At 46.5% G+C, this 13,082-nt stretch overlaps 2 protein-coding genes across 3 annotated transcripts; both read right to left on the minus strand.

Annotated features, from left to right (window-relative positions):
- Window positions 1–807: 807 nt before the first annotated feature.
- Window positions 808–2,367, minus strand: LOC127305833 (cytochrome P450 89A2-like). Its single transcript, XM_051336371.2, has one exon. It carries the CDS (start codon window positions 2,365–2,367, stop codon window positions 808–810), a length of 1,560 nt encoding a protein of 519 aa, XP_051192331.1.
- Window positions 2,368–4,334: 1,967 nt separating this feature from the next.
- Window positions 4,335–7,004, minus strand: LOC127305835 (UPF0496 protein 4). 2 transcript variants are annotated; one of them, XM_051336387.2, is made up of 2 exons: window positions 6,829–7,004; window positions 4,335–6,227 (listed from the first exon to the last, which is right to left on the minus strand). In XM_051336387.2, exon 2 carries the CDS (start codon window positions 6,222–6,224, stop codon window positions 4,713–4,715), a length of 1,512 nt encoding a protein of 503 aa, XP_051192347.1. In that variant the 5' UTR covers window positions 6,225–6,227; window positions 6,829–7,004; the 3' UTR covers window positions 4,335–4,712. The 2 variants fall into 2 exon arrangements, with proteins under 2 accessions (XP_051192347.1, XP_051192358.1); XM_051336398.2 differs by lacking the exon at window positions 6,829–7,004 and adding an exon at window positions 6,351–6,489.
- Between the last annotated feature and the right edge of the window lie 6,078 nt (window positions 7,005–13,082).

The raw sequence follows: 13,082 nt of genomic DNA on the forward strand, positions 1-13,082 counted from the left end.
CAGATAACCCTCAGGCGTTTGAAGATTTAGACACAGCACCCCCTCAACTTAAAGGCGGAAGATTTAATCCCCTTATTATCCTAAAACCATGTATGCGTGTGTTTGTTGCAAGTAGCTGATCCGTGGACTTGCTAGCTAGCATCTGATACATACGCGGATCTGGTTGATCATCAAGATGCCATGCAGTGTGGGCTAGCTGCCTCCCACACCATGCACCCAGGCGTGCCACTCGCTGCTACTTGTCTGGTGCTTGCCACGCCCACGACAAGGACTTCAGAGCGGGTCGACTGCAACGTCTCGATGCAAGTAGGCTTGCCAGGCACAGCTGCTGGAGTAGCTGGAGCAGCGTGCATCGAGGCCATAGGGAACAACTGAGGAGTGCCATGGGAATGTCAAGGGAGGACATGGGAACTTCTCCTTCAGGATTGGAGCTGCGGAGTCAGCCACCGGTGGCTGCATCGAGGTAGGACTTCTTGCGAGGGGTTCTCGTGGACTCGCTACCATGGATGATGCGGTAGATGAGCTCCATGACGTCACCCTGGAGCAATCCCCTCGGCCACATTAGAAATACCGCTGTTCAAAATTGCTTATCAGAGTTAGAGGTCAATTACATGGTTTTGGGAAGTTGAACGAGTCAAGTGTGTCAATTTTAACTTAAGGGGGTGGTGTGTCTAAAACATAAAACATCTGGGAGTTATGTGGATTTCATTCTAAATTAGCCACGAAGGGGTATCTTGAGATCCTGACCATCCATAATAGCCCAAGTTCGGAGAGGGGGGGGGGGACACCGGAGCAAATGTCGTGTTATTATTGTCCCCTGGGCACCAGCCGTGCGCGGAGCGGCTTGGCCATGACTACAGAGAACTCCGTCTTCTCGGCGAGGTCCACCTCGTCACCTGGAACCTCCTTCCACTCGAACTCCTTGACCAAAACGGCCACGAAGTACTCCAGGTGCAGCATGGCGATGCCGAGCCCGGCGCAGATCCTCCTCCCTACGCCGAACGGCATCATCCTTAGCTCCCTGCTGCCGGTCACGTCCACCCCCTCACCGTCGCCACCCGGCAAGAAACGCTCCGGCACAAACTCGGTCGGCTTCTGCCACTCTCGCTCGTCCCTGCCCATGTCGGCAACCATGAAGTTCACCGTGGCGCCCTTGGGGAACAGGTACCCGCTGATCTCGATGTCCTCCGCCGCCTTGTGCGCCAACACGAAGTGCCCCGGTGGGTGCTTGCGCAGTCCCTCCAAGACGACGGCCTTGAGGTACGGCATCTTGTTCACCTCCTCCTCGGTGACCTCCTCTGGTCCAGTCGTCGTCGCTTTGATCTCGTTGTAAAGATTTTCTTGGATGCGCGGGTTCTTGACCAGCTCGGCCATGATCCACTGCAGCGCGGTGGTAGTTGCGTCGGTGCCGGCGGTGAGGAACTCGGAGCAAAGGTTGGCCATCTCGTCGTCGGTGAGCGCTCGGCCCCCCTCGTCGGGGAGCTTGATGTCGAGGAGGGTGTCCACGTACGAGTGCTCGAACGTCGTGTCAGCCTTCAGCGCGGCGGCTGCGCCGGCGCCTCGGCTGATCCGATCCTTGCGCGCTCGCCGAGCCTCAATCAGCGGCAGGAAGAGCTCCTTCTGCCGCCGCCGCAGGGCGAATCCCATCTTGAGACGGCCGCGGAAGAGGTGCTTGGTGACTGCCGGCCAGAACAGGAAGACGCTCGTCTTGCGCGCGACGTACATGAGCCAGTCGCGCTGCGCGGCGCCGATCGCCCGCACCGCGGCCTCGTCGAGCCTCTCTCCAAAGCACATGAGCACGAGGAGGCAGAACATGGCGTACCGGAAAGCTTCCACGACCATGACCCCGCGGGGCGGCGCCTGCTCGGACTCCCGCAGCAGCTTGTCCGCGAGCACGCCGCGCACCCAGGAGCGCGCGGGCGCGAAGAGGCGGACGCGCGACGGGTGCAGCGTCTCGGAGACGAGGTTGCGCCGCAGGAGGCGCCACGCGGGACCATAGTTGGCGCGCGAGATGGTGTTGTCGCTCTCGCCGAGGAGAGCTCGCGTGGCCGGCGGGCGGTCGGCCAGCGCGGCGCCTCGCTCCACCAGGGCTGCGTGGGCCACGCGCCGGTCGGCCACGTAGATGGAGAGGCGGGATCCGGCGCGCAGCGACACGACGGGGCCGTGCCGCGCGAAGAGGCGCGTGAGGAGGGGCTCAAGGTCGGCCGAGGAGTGCCTCAGCCACAGCAGGCTGCCGAGCACCGGCAGGGCCAAGGGTCCCGGCGGGATGCGGCTGCCATTCTTGGCTTTACCCGCGCCACGATGCGCGATCAGGAGGACGACGAAGGGGGTGAGGAGGCAGGCGAGGAGCAGGAGCCATGCCTCCATTGTGAGTTCTTGCTTTGCTCTGCGCTACTCAGCTCCGTTATTCAAATATACTAGCTCTTAGCTCTAGAATGTACTACTCAGAATCGTTGTATTCATTGTTTTATTCTTGGATGATTGATAATGTCTGTTACTTCGATAAAGAAAATTAGAAATGGCGGAGTTCTCAACTCTTCTCATGTGATCCGTTAGATGCATCCAATTGGCAGGGAGGGATCGGATGCGTCATCAGAAACAACAGCTAGGAACAGTGGCGAAGGACGAAAAAAATATAAGATAGGGCGAACTTTAAATAATGCAAATACCAAAATAGTTCTAAAAACAGTAATACTATTTTAATATAATAAAAATTAAAACATATTTGCTTATAAGTAGAACCTAAAACATATACCAATAATATTAACTCAATGGCAAAGCTTTACATCTTTAAAAAAATGTAATTCGAACAATCAAGATGTTTGATTATCTCTACAACTCGGTTTTGATTATCTTTTTCGCTGGAAAATTCCTTCAATTTTTCATGTCACCACGGGTAAACCCAATGTCATCTTAATGAGGTAATAATGTGGTCGGAGTATCTTAAAATCTTTGAAGTCTTCAATTCTATAAGTATGTATAATAAATAACTCAGGCTTATCTTGTATATACTAGGGTACATTCAATGATAAATCTATGTAATACAAGCAATATTATTTACATTGAACCTGGAATACGAGTTTATGTTTGGAGGTAAAATAGTTTATGTTTTTGGTCTGTAATCAATTTTGCACAGTGTTTACCGAAACACGCATAACTTTCTCATATGGAGTCCGTTTTCGACGCATAACCACTCAAAATTTTCAGAAAAAACATACGCATTTAACTGTATTCACCAAAAATTAAGGTAGGACGGCTGCCCTACCTTGCCCTACTGGGAGCTTCGCCCCTGGCTAGGAGTACAGTCCTTGTACTTCCTCTGTTTAAAAATGTAACATGTTTTAGATGCTCATAAAGTAGATTAGTTACAATCTAAAGTGAGTAAACCTACATACTAAAACTAGACTAAATACAAACTAAAATTAGACTAAATACAAACTAAAGTAAGTGAATAAAGTGCTTCAACTTCTTACATTTTCAAACAGAGGGAGTAGACAGAAACTCAATTCGGCTCCCGGGTGCGTATAATCCCTCTACCATAAAAATATATTTCCAAGTGTTAAAAAAATTTGACAAAAAAATTTACATGTACATCTCCATAATATATGTGTATTCGTCAAGTTTCACGAAAAAATGATATTTTTTGTAGTCTAAGCGAAAAAGAGAAAATTTATCTTGTGACAAGTCTTTGTTTCAGCACTGAATTTTGTCTTTTTACACACGCCACATGACATGTCGATTTTTCATGAAACGACTTTGTGAGCGCGTAGCACATGAAGATGTACGTGCGAAATTTTTGTTTCAATTTTCTTTGACATTTTAAATTGTGTCTAACATGTATTTCAAAATAAAGGGAGCATATGCTCCCATGTGCCAAAACATCACTCCCGGGAGTAGATGATTAAAATCTAGCATTCCATACTTGCTGAAGAATACGGCAAATTACAGATGTCACACTATCTCCATGTCTGCGATATCTTTCTTTAGAAAATTGGGCGTGTATTGATCAGCGAGCAAGGTCAATGTTACACACTCCCTTTCGGATAAGCAAACTCCACACCTGGAGGTACCGATCCAACTAAGCAACACACCCCCACTCTCTAAAACTACAGTTCGCAATATTATGCGCAGCAGTATTACATTCTCTCTTTACTTTCTAAAATCTGACGTCTAAAAAATTATCAAGCAGATTCTTTGCTTCCAGACGTCCAGTATGATAAACGGATGATTCAGACTTGCATATTTCTGAGACTTCTACAGATGTCATATTATCTCCATCACCATGTCTGGGATATTTATCAGCCCATAAGCAAGAAAGAACAAAAACGCCCAAATTGCAGATCAACCTGAACTTCATTGCCTTCTACGATGCTCCCTCATCATTTATAGTCTTACACTAGCAGCAAACCTACAGCATACATATAGTACAAATATTTTCTGGTCGCGCGAGCCAACATGCGTCTACCTTTACTTACCACAAAGCAAGGAAAACAAAGGGAAACTACGATACATACAACCCCATTGCCTCGTGACTACGCAATATTTGCACAACACAACTGGCAGCACAAGATATGCACAGCGCTTGTGAGGCGTGGCCCGAGCTTAATTTAGGTAGGGCCCCAGGTCAGAAGCGTGTACACAAGCATGCGCATCCCAGCTGTATATATACACAATGTACCAACATGTAACATACAGGGCAGAAACATTGTCTATTAAGACCTGACCTCAGCGACCTTGCTAGCTGCGTCTGACATCCTAAGATTGCAGAGCAATGCATCACGTCCTGTAAGCACGATCTGGAAGAAGTCCCCGACTCGCTTAGACAGGGAGTCCAACCCGACCCTGAGCCCCTCGGCACTTTTTGACATGCTGGAGATGCAATCCAGTAGCTGATCTATACCGTCTGGGGCACTAGTTTTCTCAGGAACCATGGGCTGTTGGCTACCTTCTGGGGCACTGGTCCTCTCAGGAACCATGGGCTGTTTGCTACCTTCTGGGGCACTGGTCCTCTCAGGAACCATGGGCTGTTTGCTACCTTCTGGGGCACTGGTTCTCTCAGGAACCACGGTGCTGTTCTCATCGCTGATGCCATTTGTCTTATTTATGTTGTTGTGTTGGCTGATACTCTCAAGCATGATAAATTCATTGCTGCCGTGCCCCATGGTCCTGGTATCCTGCTTCAGTGTCATTTCAGCTTCTCTTGTTCCTTCATCTGTGGTAATCTCAGGCATTGTCAGTTCACACTCCCGGCCAGTGTTATCAGCCAGCTTAAGATTATCCTCAAGGCCTCCATCCTTTGAAGTGCTATCAGACATCACAACCTCCACTGAATGGATAACATCACAAGCCAGGTTTACATTCTTTTCTTTAAGCTGAGCAGTCCTAGTCAATTCATGAAGTTTCCTGACACATGCTTCAACTTCTTCCAGCTCCTTTACAGCTGCAGCGCATTCTCTGGATAATTTCCTTCCGAGCTCCCTACTAACGGTAACATGAAGATCACCGAAGGCTTGTGACCAACCAAATTTGCGAGGAACACGCAAGTCCACCAATGGCTTGGGGCTACCTGACAGTGCAGCCACAAACACACTGCAGATAAAGACGGTCACAGTCTCAATTCCGTACAAAGCTCTCATGAGGACCTTCCCCTTGGCAGAATTCTTGACCTTCATCAGACAAAGGCTCCCAGCAAGCTCCTGCAAGGCCGTCGAGCAGCTGTCAAGCCTAGGGCCTGCTGCGCCCACTTTGTCCATCCACTCCTTAAGCGATAGCTCAGCTCGCTTGAGCTGTTCCAATGACGGCAAACCAGCTCCGGTGTCCAACAAATGCAGGACGTACCGCACGAGCAGCTGCCCTTGGTCCAACCGAGCGAGCTCCGAGCTAAGCGCGATGCAAACGTCCAGCAGCTTCACACTGCTGTTCAAGTAGATGTCCACCCACTTCTCGTCCCAATCCGAGACGGGCAGCTCGAGCTCGGTTATCAGGGTGACTATGCTCGCGTGCAGCTCCGACAAGCAGTCCACCGCACGCATCATCCAGGACAGGGTGAGGACCTCCGCGGCATTCTCCGGCTTGAGCTTCCTCAAGCTCGAGGCCAGGGCATCCTCGTACGACGTGAGCAGCGCTTGGAGCTTCCGAGGCAGGTGGGGTCCCCCTGGAAGGATGACCCGGAAGGGGTTTCCCACTGGGAAGAAGGACCTATGCCCGTCGTCTGGGCGGCTCATTTCCTGCATCGCAGTCAAAAGCAGAATCCCTCCAATTAGCACACCACATCATGAACACTCGATACAAACATTCAAGCAATACATATATAATAATTAGTAAACAGGCCGTAGACAACCAAGCAGTACATGTGGTGTCTGTCAGTACTCGGTAGCACTCTGCAGTGTGGAGACAGCACACGCTTTGTGGAATCGATTCCTTGATTCGCTTCACAGGTAAGACCATGTCCCAGCCGCAAACCCTAGCGGCACTTCACTCAGCTAACTGGAGCTCACCAACAACGGCAATCGCGGCACACGAAGAACTTCCTACTGCAACAGTAAGTATGGCGCCCGTACAGTAACCAAGCAAGGCTATCGAGATTAGGCTAACGTCCGGTGAGAATTCACGAACGGTGAAATAACACGACTCCAAATCGCGAGATCCACTAAGCTACAGAGGGAGAAATCGCACAAATTACAACCTACGGCCGACCTGATTGACCTAAGATTCGTCGAAACTTTTCCCCCTGAAATTTGGGCAAACAGAACGATTCCCCCACGATATCAAAACAATCAACAGATCGAGATAGTAGGTGATCATAGCGAGCTGAGGAACTCCTTTTACCTCGATTCGGACGCGCGTGCGGATTCGATTCGAGCTTGGATTTGGGGCAAGTTGCGGCGTCTGGGTGCGAAAGCTGCGTGCTCTGTTTTTCTGCCGTTAGGTGCGAGGGTGGTGACTGGACTGGTGAGGCAGAGGCAGAGGCAGAGAGGGGGCTAGGTTAGAAAATGAGAGATGTGGAAAGTTCGAGATTCCCCGATTCCTGATTTTCCGGGACTGCTCAAGCTGGGCCATCTGATTGCGTTGGGTCGGCCTTTGTTTATGTTAAAAATACCACACTTACTAACATCGTAACATCGGTAAAAAAGTCTTCCAGATACAGTTTGGGGTTTGCAAAAAAAAAGGTAGCACATGTAACGAGATCTAGGTTCCCTGTATATGGATAGTCGAAATTCGAAACCCTATTTGCCAGTTTGAGCGGCCCTACTAGACGTACACGTGTGAAGCATTTCCGCAATGGGTCAGTCCATTTGAGGTGGGGTTTCCTCTTTCTGTTATATTTCTTTCATTTTTCCTTTCTTCCTTGTTTTTCTTTTCATTTTTTATGTTCACCGATTTGGAAAAAAAAATTTCATGAAGCTTTCAAGAAAAAAAAAAAGCACATGATATAAAAAAATGTTTATTTGATTTGAAAAATGTCCACGAGGTTTGAAATAGTACTTACACACATGATTCAAGGAAATATTCACCGGTTCGATATGTGTTGCAACAGAACAACTGTAACACCATTCATTACATTTAGGAACAACTGTTATGAACGGTGTGTTATTACATTTTCAGTAGCACCTTTAAGCTATGGTTGCACATCTGGATGTCTTTACATTATAGTCCTGCGTAATGACTTATTGTGTGCATTACAAAGGTAAAGAGCAGAACTCTTGTTGGATTGCATCATATTATCTCTATTTAACGCGGACTAAAAGAAATAAATGTTCACTTTGTCCAATACTGAGAGTATTCCCTCCCATTCAAAGTAGAAGGAATTCTAGAAAAAAAAAACCAAGCAAACTAAGAGGTGGAGTGGACAAGGGAGTAATTAACAACTCAAAATAAGCAGCTGACAAAAGCACAAGTAACATTTAGAGGGGGTCTTCTAAATGCTTTCCGGAATTTCATCAATACTCTTGAGCTCGAGGATATGTATATGCATGGAAGACACTATACTTGGAGCAATGAGCAGCTAAAAACAATTCGCGTGCTCTACGACCATCACTTGAATTAGATTTTCCTCACTCCTTCAAGCAATCTCCTTAGCCGTCTGTGACCAATGCCCCCTCCTTCTGAGCACTGCTGCCTCTTTCAAGTACCAAAGATGATTTAAATTTGACAACTAGTAGACCTAGCTAAAACTATCCTAGACAATCGCCTCTGCGACATCCATTAATTTCAGAAAACCACCCCTAGCTCCGATGAATGTCGACAATAATCACGCAGCTATCATAACTAACACCTTGGATACCTCTATCAACACCCGGATTTTTAAGTCCAGATGCCTGTTATGCCATACATCGCAATCCCAGGAATATTGTTGTTGCGAGACATAACAGTTGAATATCATAAGTCATCATTCATTACATACCATAGTCGTCTTACAAATAGAGATCACATGATCCATATTACACAAATAGTTGATCTATTGATCAACATACACAAAGTTCATAGTTTCATAGCGGAAGCGTAAAGTAGAAGGGACTCGCTAGTCCACAGGCCAACGTCTGACGTCAGAAGATTTCCTAGTTGTCGTGGACATCCTGGTTGTCGTCATCTTGATAGTTCTGCTCCTCTTCATAGTCTGGCCATTTGAATAGCCAGGGACACAGCCGTGAGTACTTTAAAGTACTCGCAAACTAATACTAATGTAAGTGCTAACAATTCTAGTGAGGGTGCTAAGCTCTAATTTATTTTGCATAAAGCCAATTTTAGTTCACAAACATTTTTGTAAACAACTCTTCATGTGCTAACTAACTCAAGTGGGAATATTAGTGTCATTCCCACAACTCCGTTGTGATTCAAAATCAATGTCACCTTTCAAGTTCAACTTCACAAGTCACCCTTCACCATTCATAGTTTTCGAAAAGTTCTGATGACGGAACAGTATGGCCTTTCCAACTGTCCATAACCGAGGACGCGGCTATTCGAATAGGTTTAACTCTGCAGAGGTTGTACACTTGTGCCACAACAATTGCAATAGCTCGTCAGGTAATCGCCCTGATTTATCGTACGCAAGACGCGAACTACCAATCATAACCTTTCATTTACGTACCCTAGTATAGGCACCTCTCCCCATGAGCTTGGCCTCCCGGTGAAGACAGACAGTCGGCACAGGAACCGCACAGGCTTGGGCCGGACATTCACCTCATTTCGCATCATATCGTATCGTTTCTATTGTGGTAGAGGCAGCTTTCGGCATAACCCCGATGACGCTTGTTTAGAGGGAACCCATACTAAGACACACAAACTTCCAGTTACGCCCTACCCAGATTCAGGTATTGTGGGGGTACTTGTAAAATTGGAATGGTATCGCATCCGAACCCAACCATCAGTGTTTTTGTAAAATTCACCAAGTCATTCACCAGTCATAATCACCTTCAAAATCTTTCAATAGAATGATTCATCATTCCAAGGTTTTCAAAGTCATTTCACACACACTTGTTCCCATCTAGACTAGTCATCTTTAATTTAGCACTAGCATCTAGGTGTGATGGGGTGCTAAGTACTTTGTTTTGCTTCTAGGCTAACTTTGATACTCTTGTACTAATCCAGTACTAACCAAGTGAATCATAAATCAAAAAGGTACTTTGATAAACCAAAGTAAATAAAGCTTGTAAGGTAAAGCTGGGAAATAGGGTCGTAAGCATAAAGTAAAATAGGATAATGCCTTGCTCATAGTGAGCTTTGCACTTTGCAAGAGTATTGTCTTGCAACCAAAATGGTTTGCATCAATCTAGCTTGCATTTGTAAAAGCTTGCTAACTTTACTACTCTAGTAAACTTCTTTACTTTGACCAACGTTAACTATAAAAGCAACTTATTGAGAAAACAGGTAAAAACTTGTAATGTATAAACTTGGGATAGGCTTATATAAGAAAAGGTAAGATTCATGGTGCCTTGCCCCAAGGGGCTTTGCACTTTGCACTTTGCAAGCATATTAGCTTGCATGGGTAATAGCTTGCAATAATATCAGCTTGCAACATTATAACTTGCATTGGTATTGGCTTGCCTTGGTTGAAGTGAGGGTCCAAGTTCTCTTCTCCTTCCTCTTTGTAGAGGTCCTCCTCTTCCTGATGGTCTCCGGTACTAGCGTCTAAAATACGAATACGGGGTACACAATCATCATACCAAACTTACATACTAAACTAAGCACACACAAGATTTACACAATCACACACTACTATTAAGTGGGTGTATGTGTTCCTTTCTTATTTTAAGACAAATAATTTCCTCTCATACTAACTTAGGTGTTACTTTTAATTACTTAGAGAAAATAATTTCCTCTCATTATCTTATTAAGATTTAATTTCTCTTATGAATAATATATGACCTAGGTTGACCAAAGTCAACCTCTTCATACTCATTATTCGAGAAAATGATTTAAATGAGGTTCCATACCTCATGCAATTTAATACTAACATGGTAGTGATTTAATGTCACCAAATAACTCAATATGAGCTTATATAGACCATGGTCACTACCTCATATTGAATTACTTGAGACCAAGATTTAAATGAGAGGGAAACCTCTCATATGATTTAGCACATAGTTGTAACTAGGTTAACCACTACCATTGAGGTGATTTAACATCCCCAACAATTCATTGGCTATCCCAACATTACTTGTATTTACACCAACTATTCTATTCACACAACTACTACAATTAGGATGCATTGGTTGTGTTGCTTGAGGAAGATAATTTCCTCTCCTTACATATGTAAAAGATCATTTCCATATGGTTCTTGAGAAATAATTTTCTCTCATTGAAGTCTTCCTAAGATTTAATTTCTCAAACAATCATACATGAAATCATGTTGACCCAAGTCAACCATTCATCATCCTCATTTGAGAAATAGATTTAAATGAGGTAGAGTACCTCATACCATTTAATAACACTACATATGATTTAAATCTCTAAGTAATTCATATAAGTGAGTTTGTCCAGGGGTCCAAACATCACATGAATTCCTTTGAGACAAGATTTAAATGAAGTATAAGACTTCATATGAATTACTTAATAGTTTTGGACAATATCAACTAGTTAAACTAGCCATATTATCCACTACTTAAACTAGGGCATGATCATGTAAGGTGACCACACCATTTTATTGCATAAACAATTAGTGTAAGTCAAATGTGAGCTATTGGAGTTGGAATTGACTCAATATCTATTTTGGTTGATTTTTAAGAATTATTCTAAGGCAGAAAAGTCCCTGTCTTGTTTATTTTGCTACATTAATTCTACAAATAATTTTGAGATGGGACCAGTGGCATTTGATAGATAATTTCACTAGCTTTCCAACGGTATAAAATTCATCAATTTTGGTTCAGTAGATTTGAAACTATTGAATTTTAAAGTGGGGTTCAGTATTGGAAATTGTTTGAATTGAATTAATTGAATTTAGCTAAATGGGCTAGGCGGGAAAAGGAGTGGGCCGAAAGATTTAAAATGCCAGGGAGGAAGAGTTGGGCCGGCCCAGCAGTGCGTCCAGCGCAGCGGGCCAGCTGACAGGGGGACCCGCATGTCAGCGACGGAGGCTTACCGAAACGGTATGGAGGATCGTGGGACGTAGGATCAGAAGAAGATCGTGCGGCCGAGGCTCGTCGTCTCCGTCGAGGGGAGGGGCTTGCTGCCGCGGCGGAGGTAGGGGGTCGGCGGCGAGCTGGGACTCCGGCGACGGTCGGCGATGATGCAGGGTGGCGTTGTCGATGGTGTTGAAGCTCCTGGTAGCAGTGGCGAGGCGCGGGGAAGCGTGGATCGACGGCGTCGAGGTACTGGCTCCGGCGGAGGTGATCTTGCGATTGGAGCTACTCCGGCGATGTAGTGTGAAATTGAGGGGTGGAGAAGGGTCAGAGAGAGGAGGGGAGTTGAGTGGCGTGCTCAGATGAGGAGAAGGGGCGCTCCTTTTATAGGGGCGAGTTGGCCGTGAGGGTGCGGGGGAAGGTCGACGATGGCGACGGCGTTCTGAGGCGCGAAGGGGCACACTAGGGGGCGCATCTTGTAGGCGACGGCTAGGCGGAGCTAGAGCGCTTGCTAGCTAGGTGGGGGACGGTCTGGTGGCGACGCATTGCGTCCAGGTCTGCGGCTGCGTTCGAGGGAAAACGGCGACGGTGTCGATGGCTACGGTGCTTGCGCGGGGCACGGCGCGTGTCTGGCGGGGTCAGGATGCGGCGGCGAAGCTCAAGGCGCTCCGCGGTGGTCCAGGGCAAGGTTGTGCTGGCGAGGCGACTCGTGGCCAGGGCATGTCCACGGGCGCGCGCACGACGCCCTCGGCATGGCCATGGGCGCTCTGGGCATGACGTGTGCCACCAGTGGGGTCCTCTTCTCCGGCGATGGTGGCTATGGTTGGATGCAGGGGAGCAAAGGGGGTCCAGGGGACATGATGGCAGGGTGTGGTGGTGAGAGGAGAGGGGGGGTGGTGTCCATGGTGACCATGGCCGGCATGGCCATGGCATGCATGCTAGGTCAGCTCCTCCTAGGGTTTCTGTGCTGTTGTGATGAAGAGAGGGGACAAGGGGACAGGGTAGAGTAGTTAGGAGCAGGTTAGGGTTGGGGAAAACACTATTTCAAATAGTGTTGAATTGATGCCTATTTGCAAAATGCAAATTCTTGTCTAAATTGGTTTGGGTGCTATGGTTCCAAAATTTGAAAATGGTGTACTTGGTTAGGTTGCAATTGACCAGAGACCAACATGTGTGGTGGTGGAATTTTAAAAATCAAAGAATGGCAAAAATGGCTAAGTGGAGATTGTTCCCCATAACAAAAAGTGCCAACTTTGGATGAGCATAGCAAATGATCAACAATGATTTTGGCATGGTGGTCTTTACAAAAAGTGTTCACCTTGATGTTGACTTTGAAATGGTGCAAAGAGTTAGCAAGAGTTAGTTTGAGAAAATTGAATGGCAAGGGCTCAAAGTAGTGATCAGACTAAAATTGGCAGATTTGACCAATATCACATGTGATCCCCAATTGAGTTTGAATTTGATTTGAATTGGGTTTCTTGGATTCCAAAAGTTGTAATAAGTGTTTAGTATCATATTACAATT

This window comes from Lolium perenne, chromosome 1 (assembly GCF_019359855.2).
Source record: "Lolium perenne isolate Kyuss_39 chromosome 1, Kyuss_2.0, whole genome shotgun sequence".
Taxonomy (NCBI): domain Eukaryota; kingdom Viridiplantae; phylum Streptophyta; class Magnoliopsida; order Poales; family Poaceae; genus Lolium; species Lolium perenne.

Bases quoted from the DNA above. Each gene is read 5' to 3' on its own strand.
- LOC127305833 (XM_051336371.2), bottom strand. From the start codon at position 2,367: ATGGAGGCATGGCTCCTGCTCCTCGCCTGCCTCCTCACCCCCTTCGTC.
- LOC127305835 (XM_051336387.2), bottom strand. From the start codon at position 6,224: ATGAGCCGCCCAGACGACGGGCATAGGTCCTTCTTCCCAGTGGGAAAC.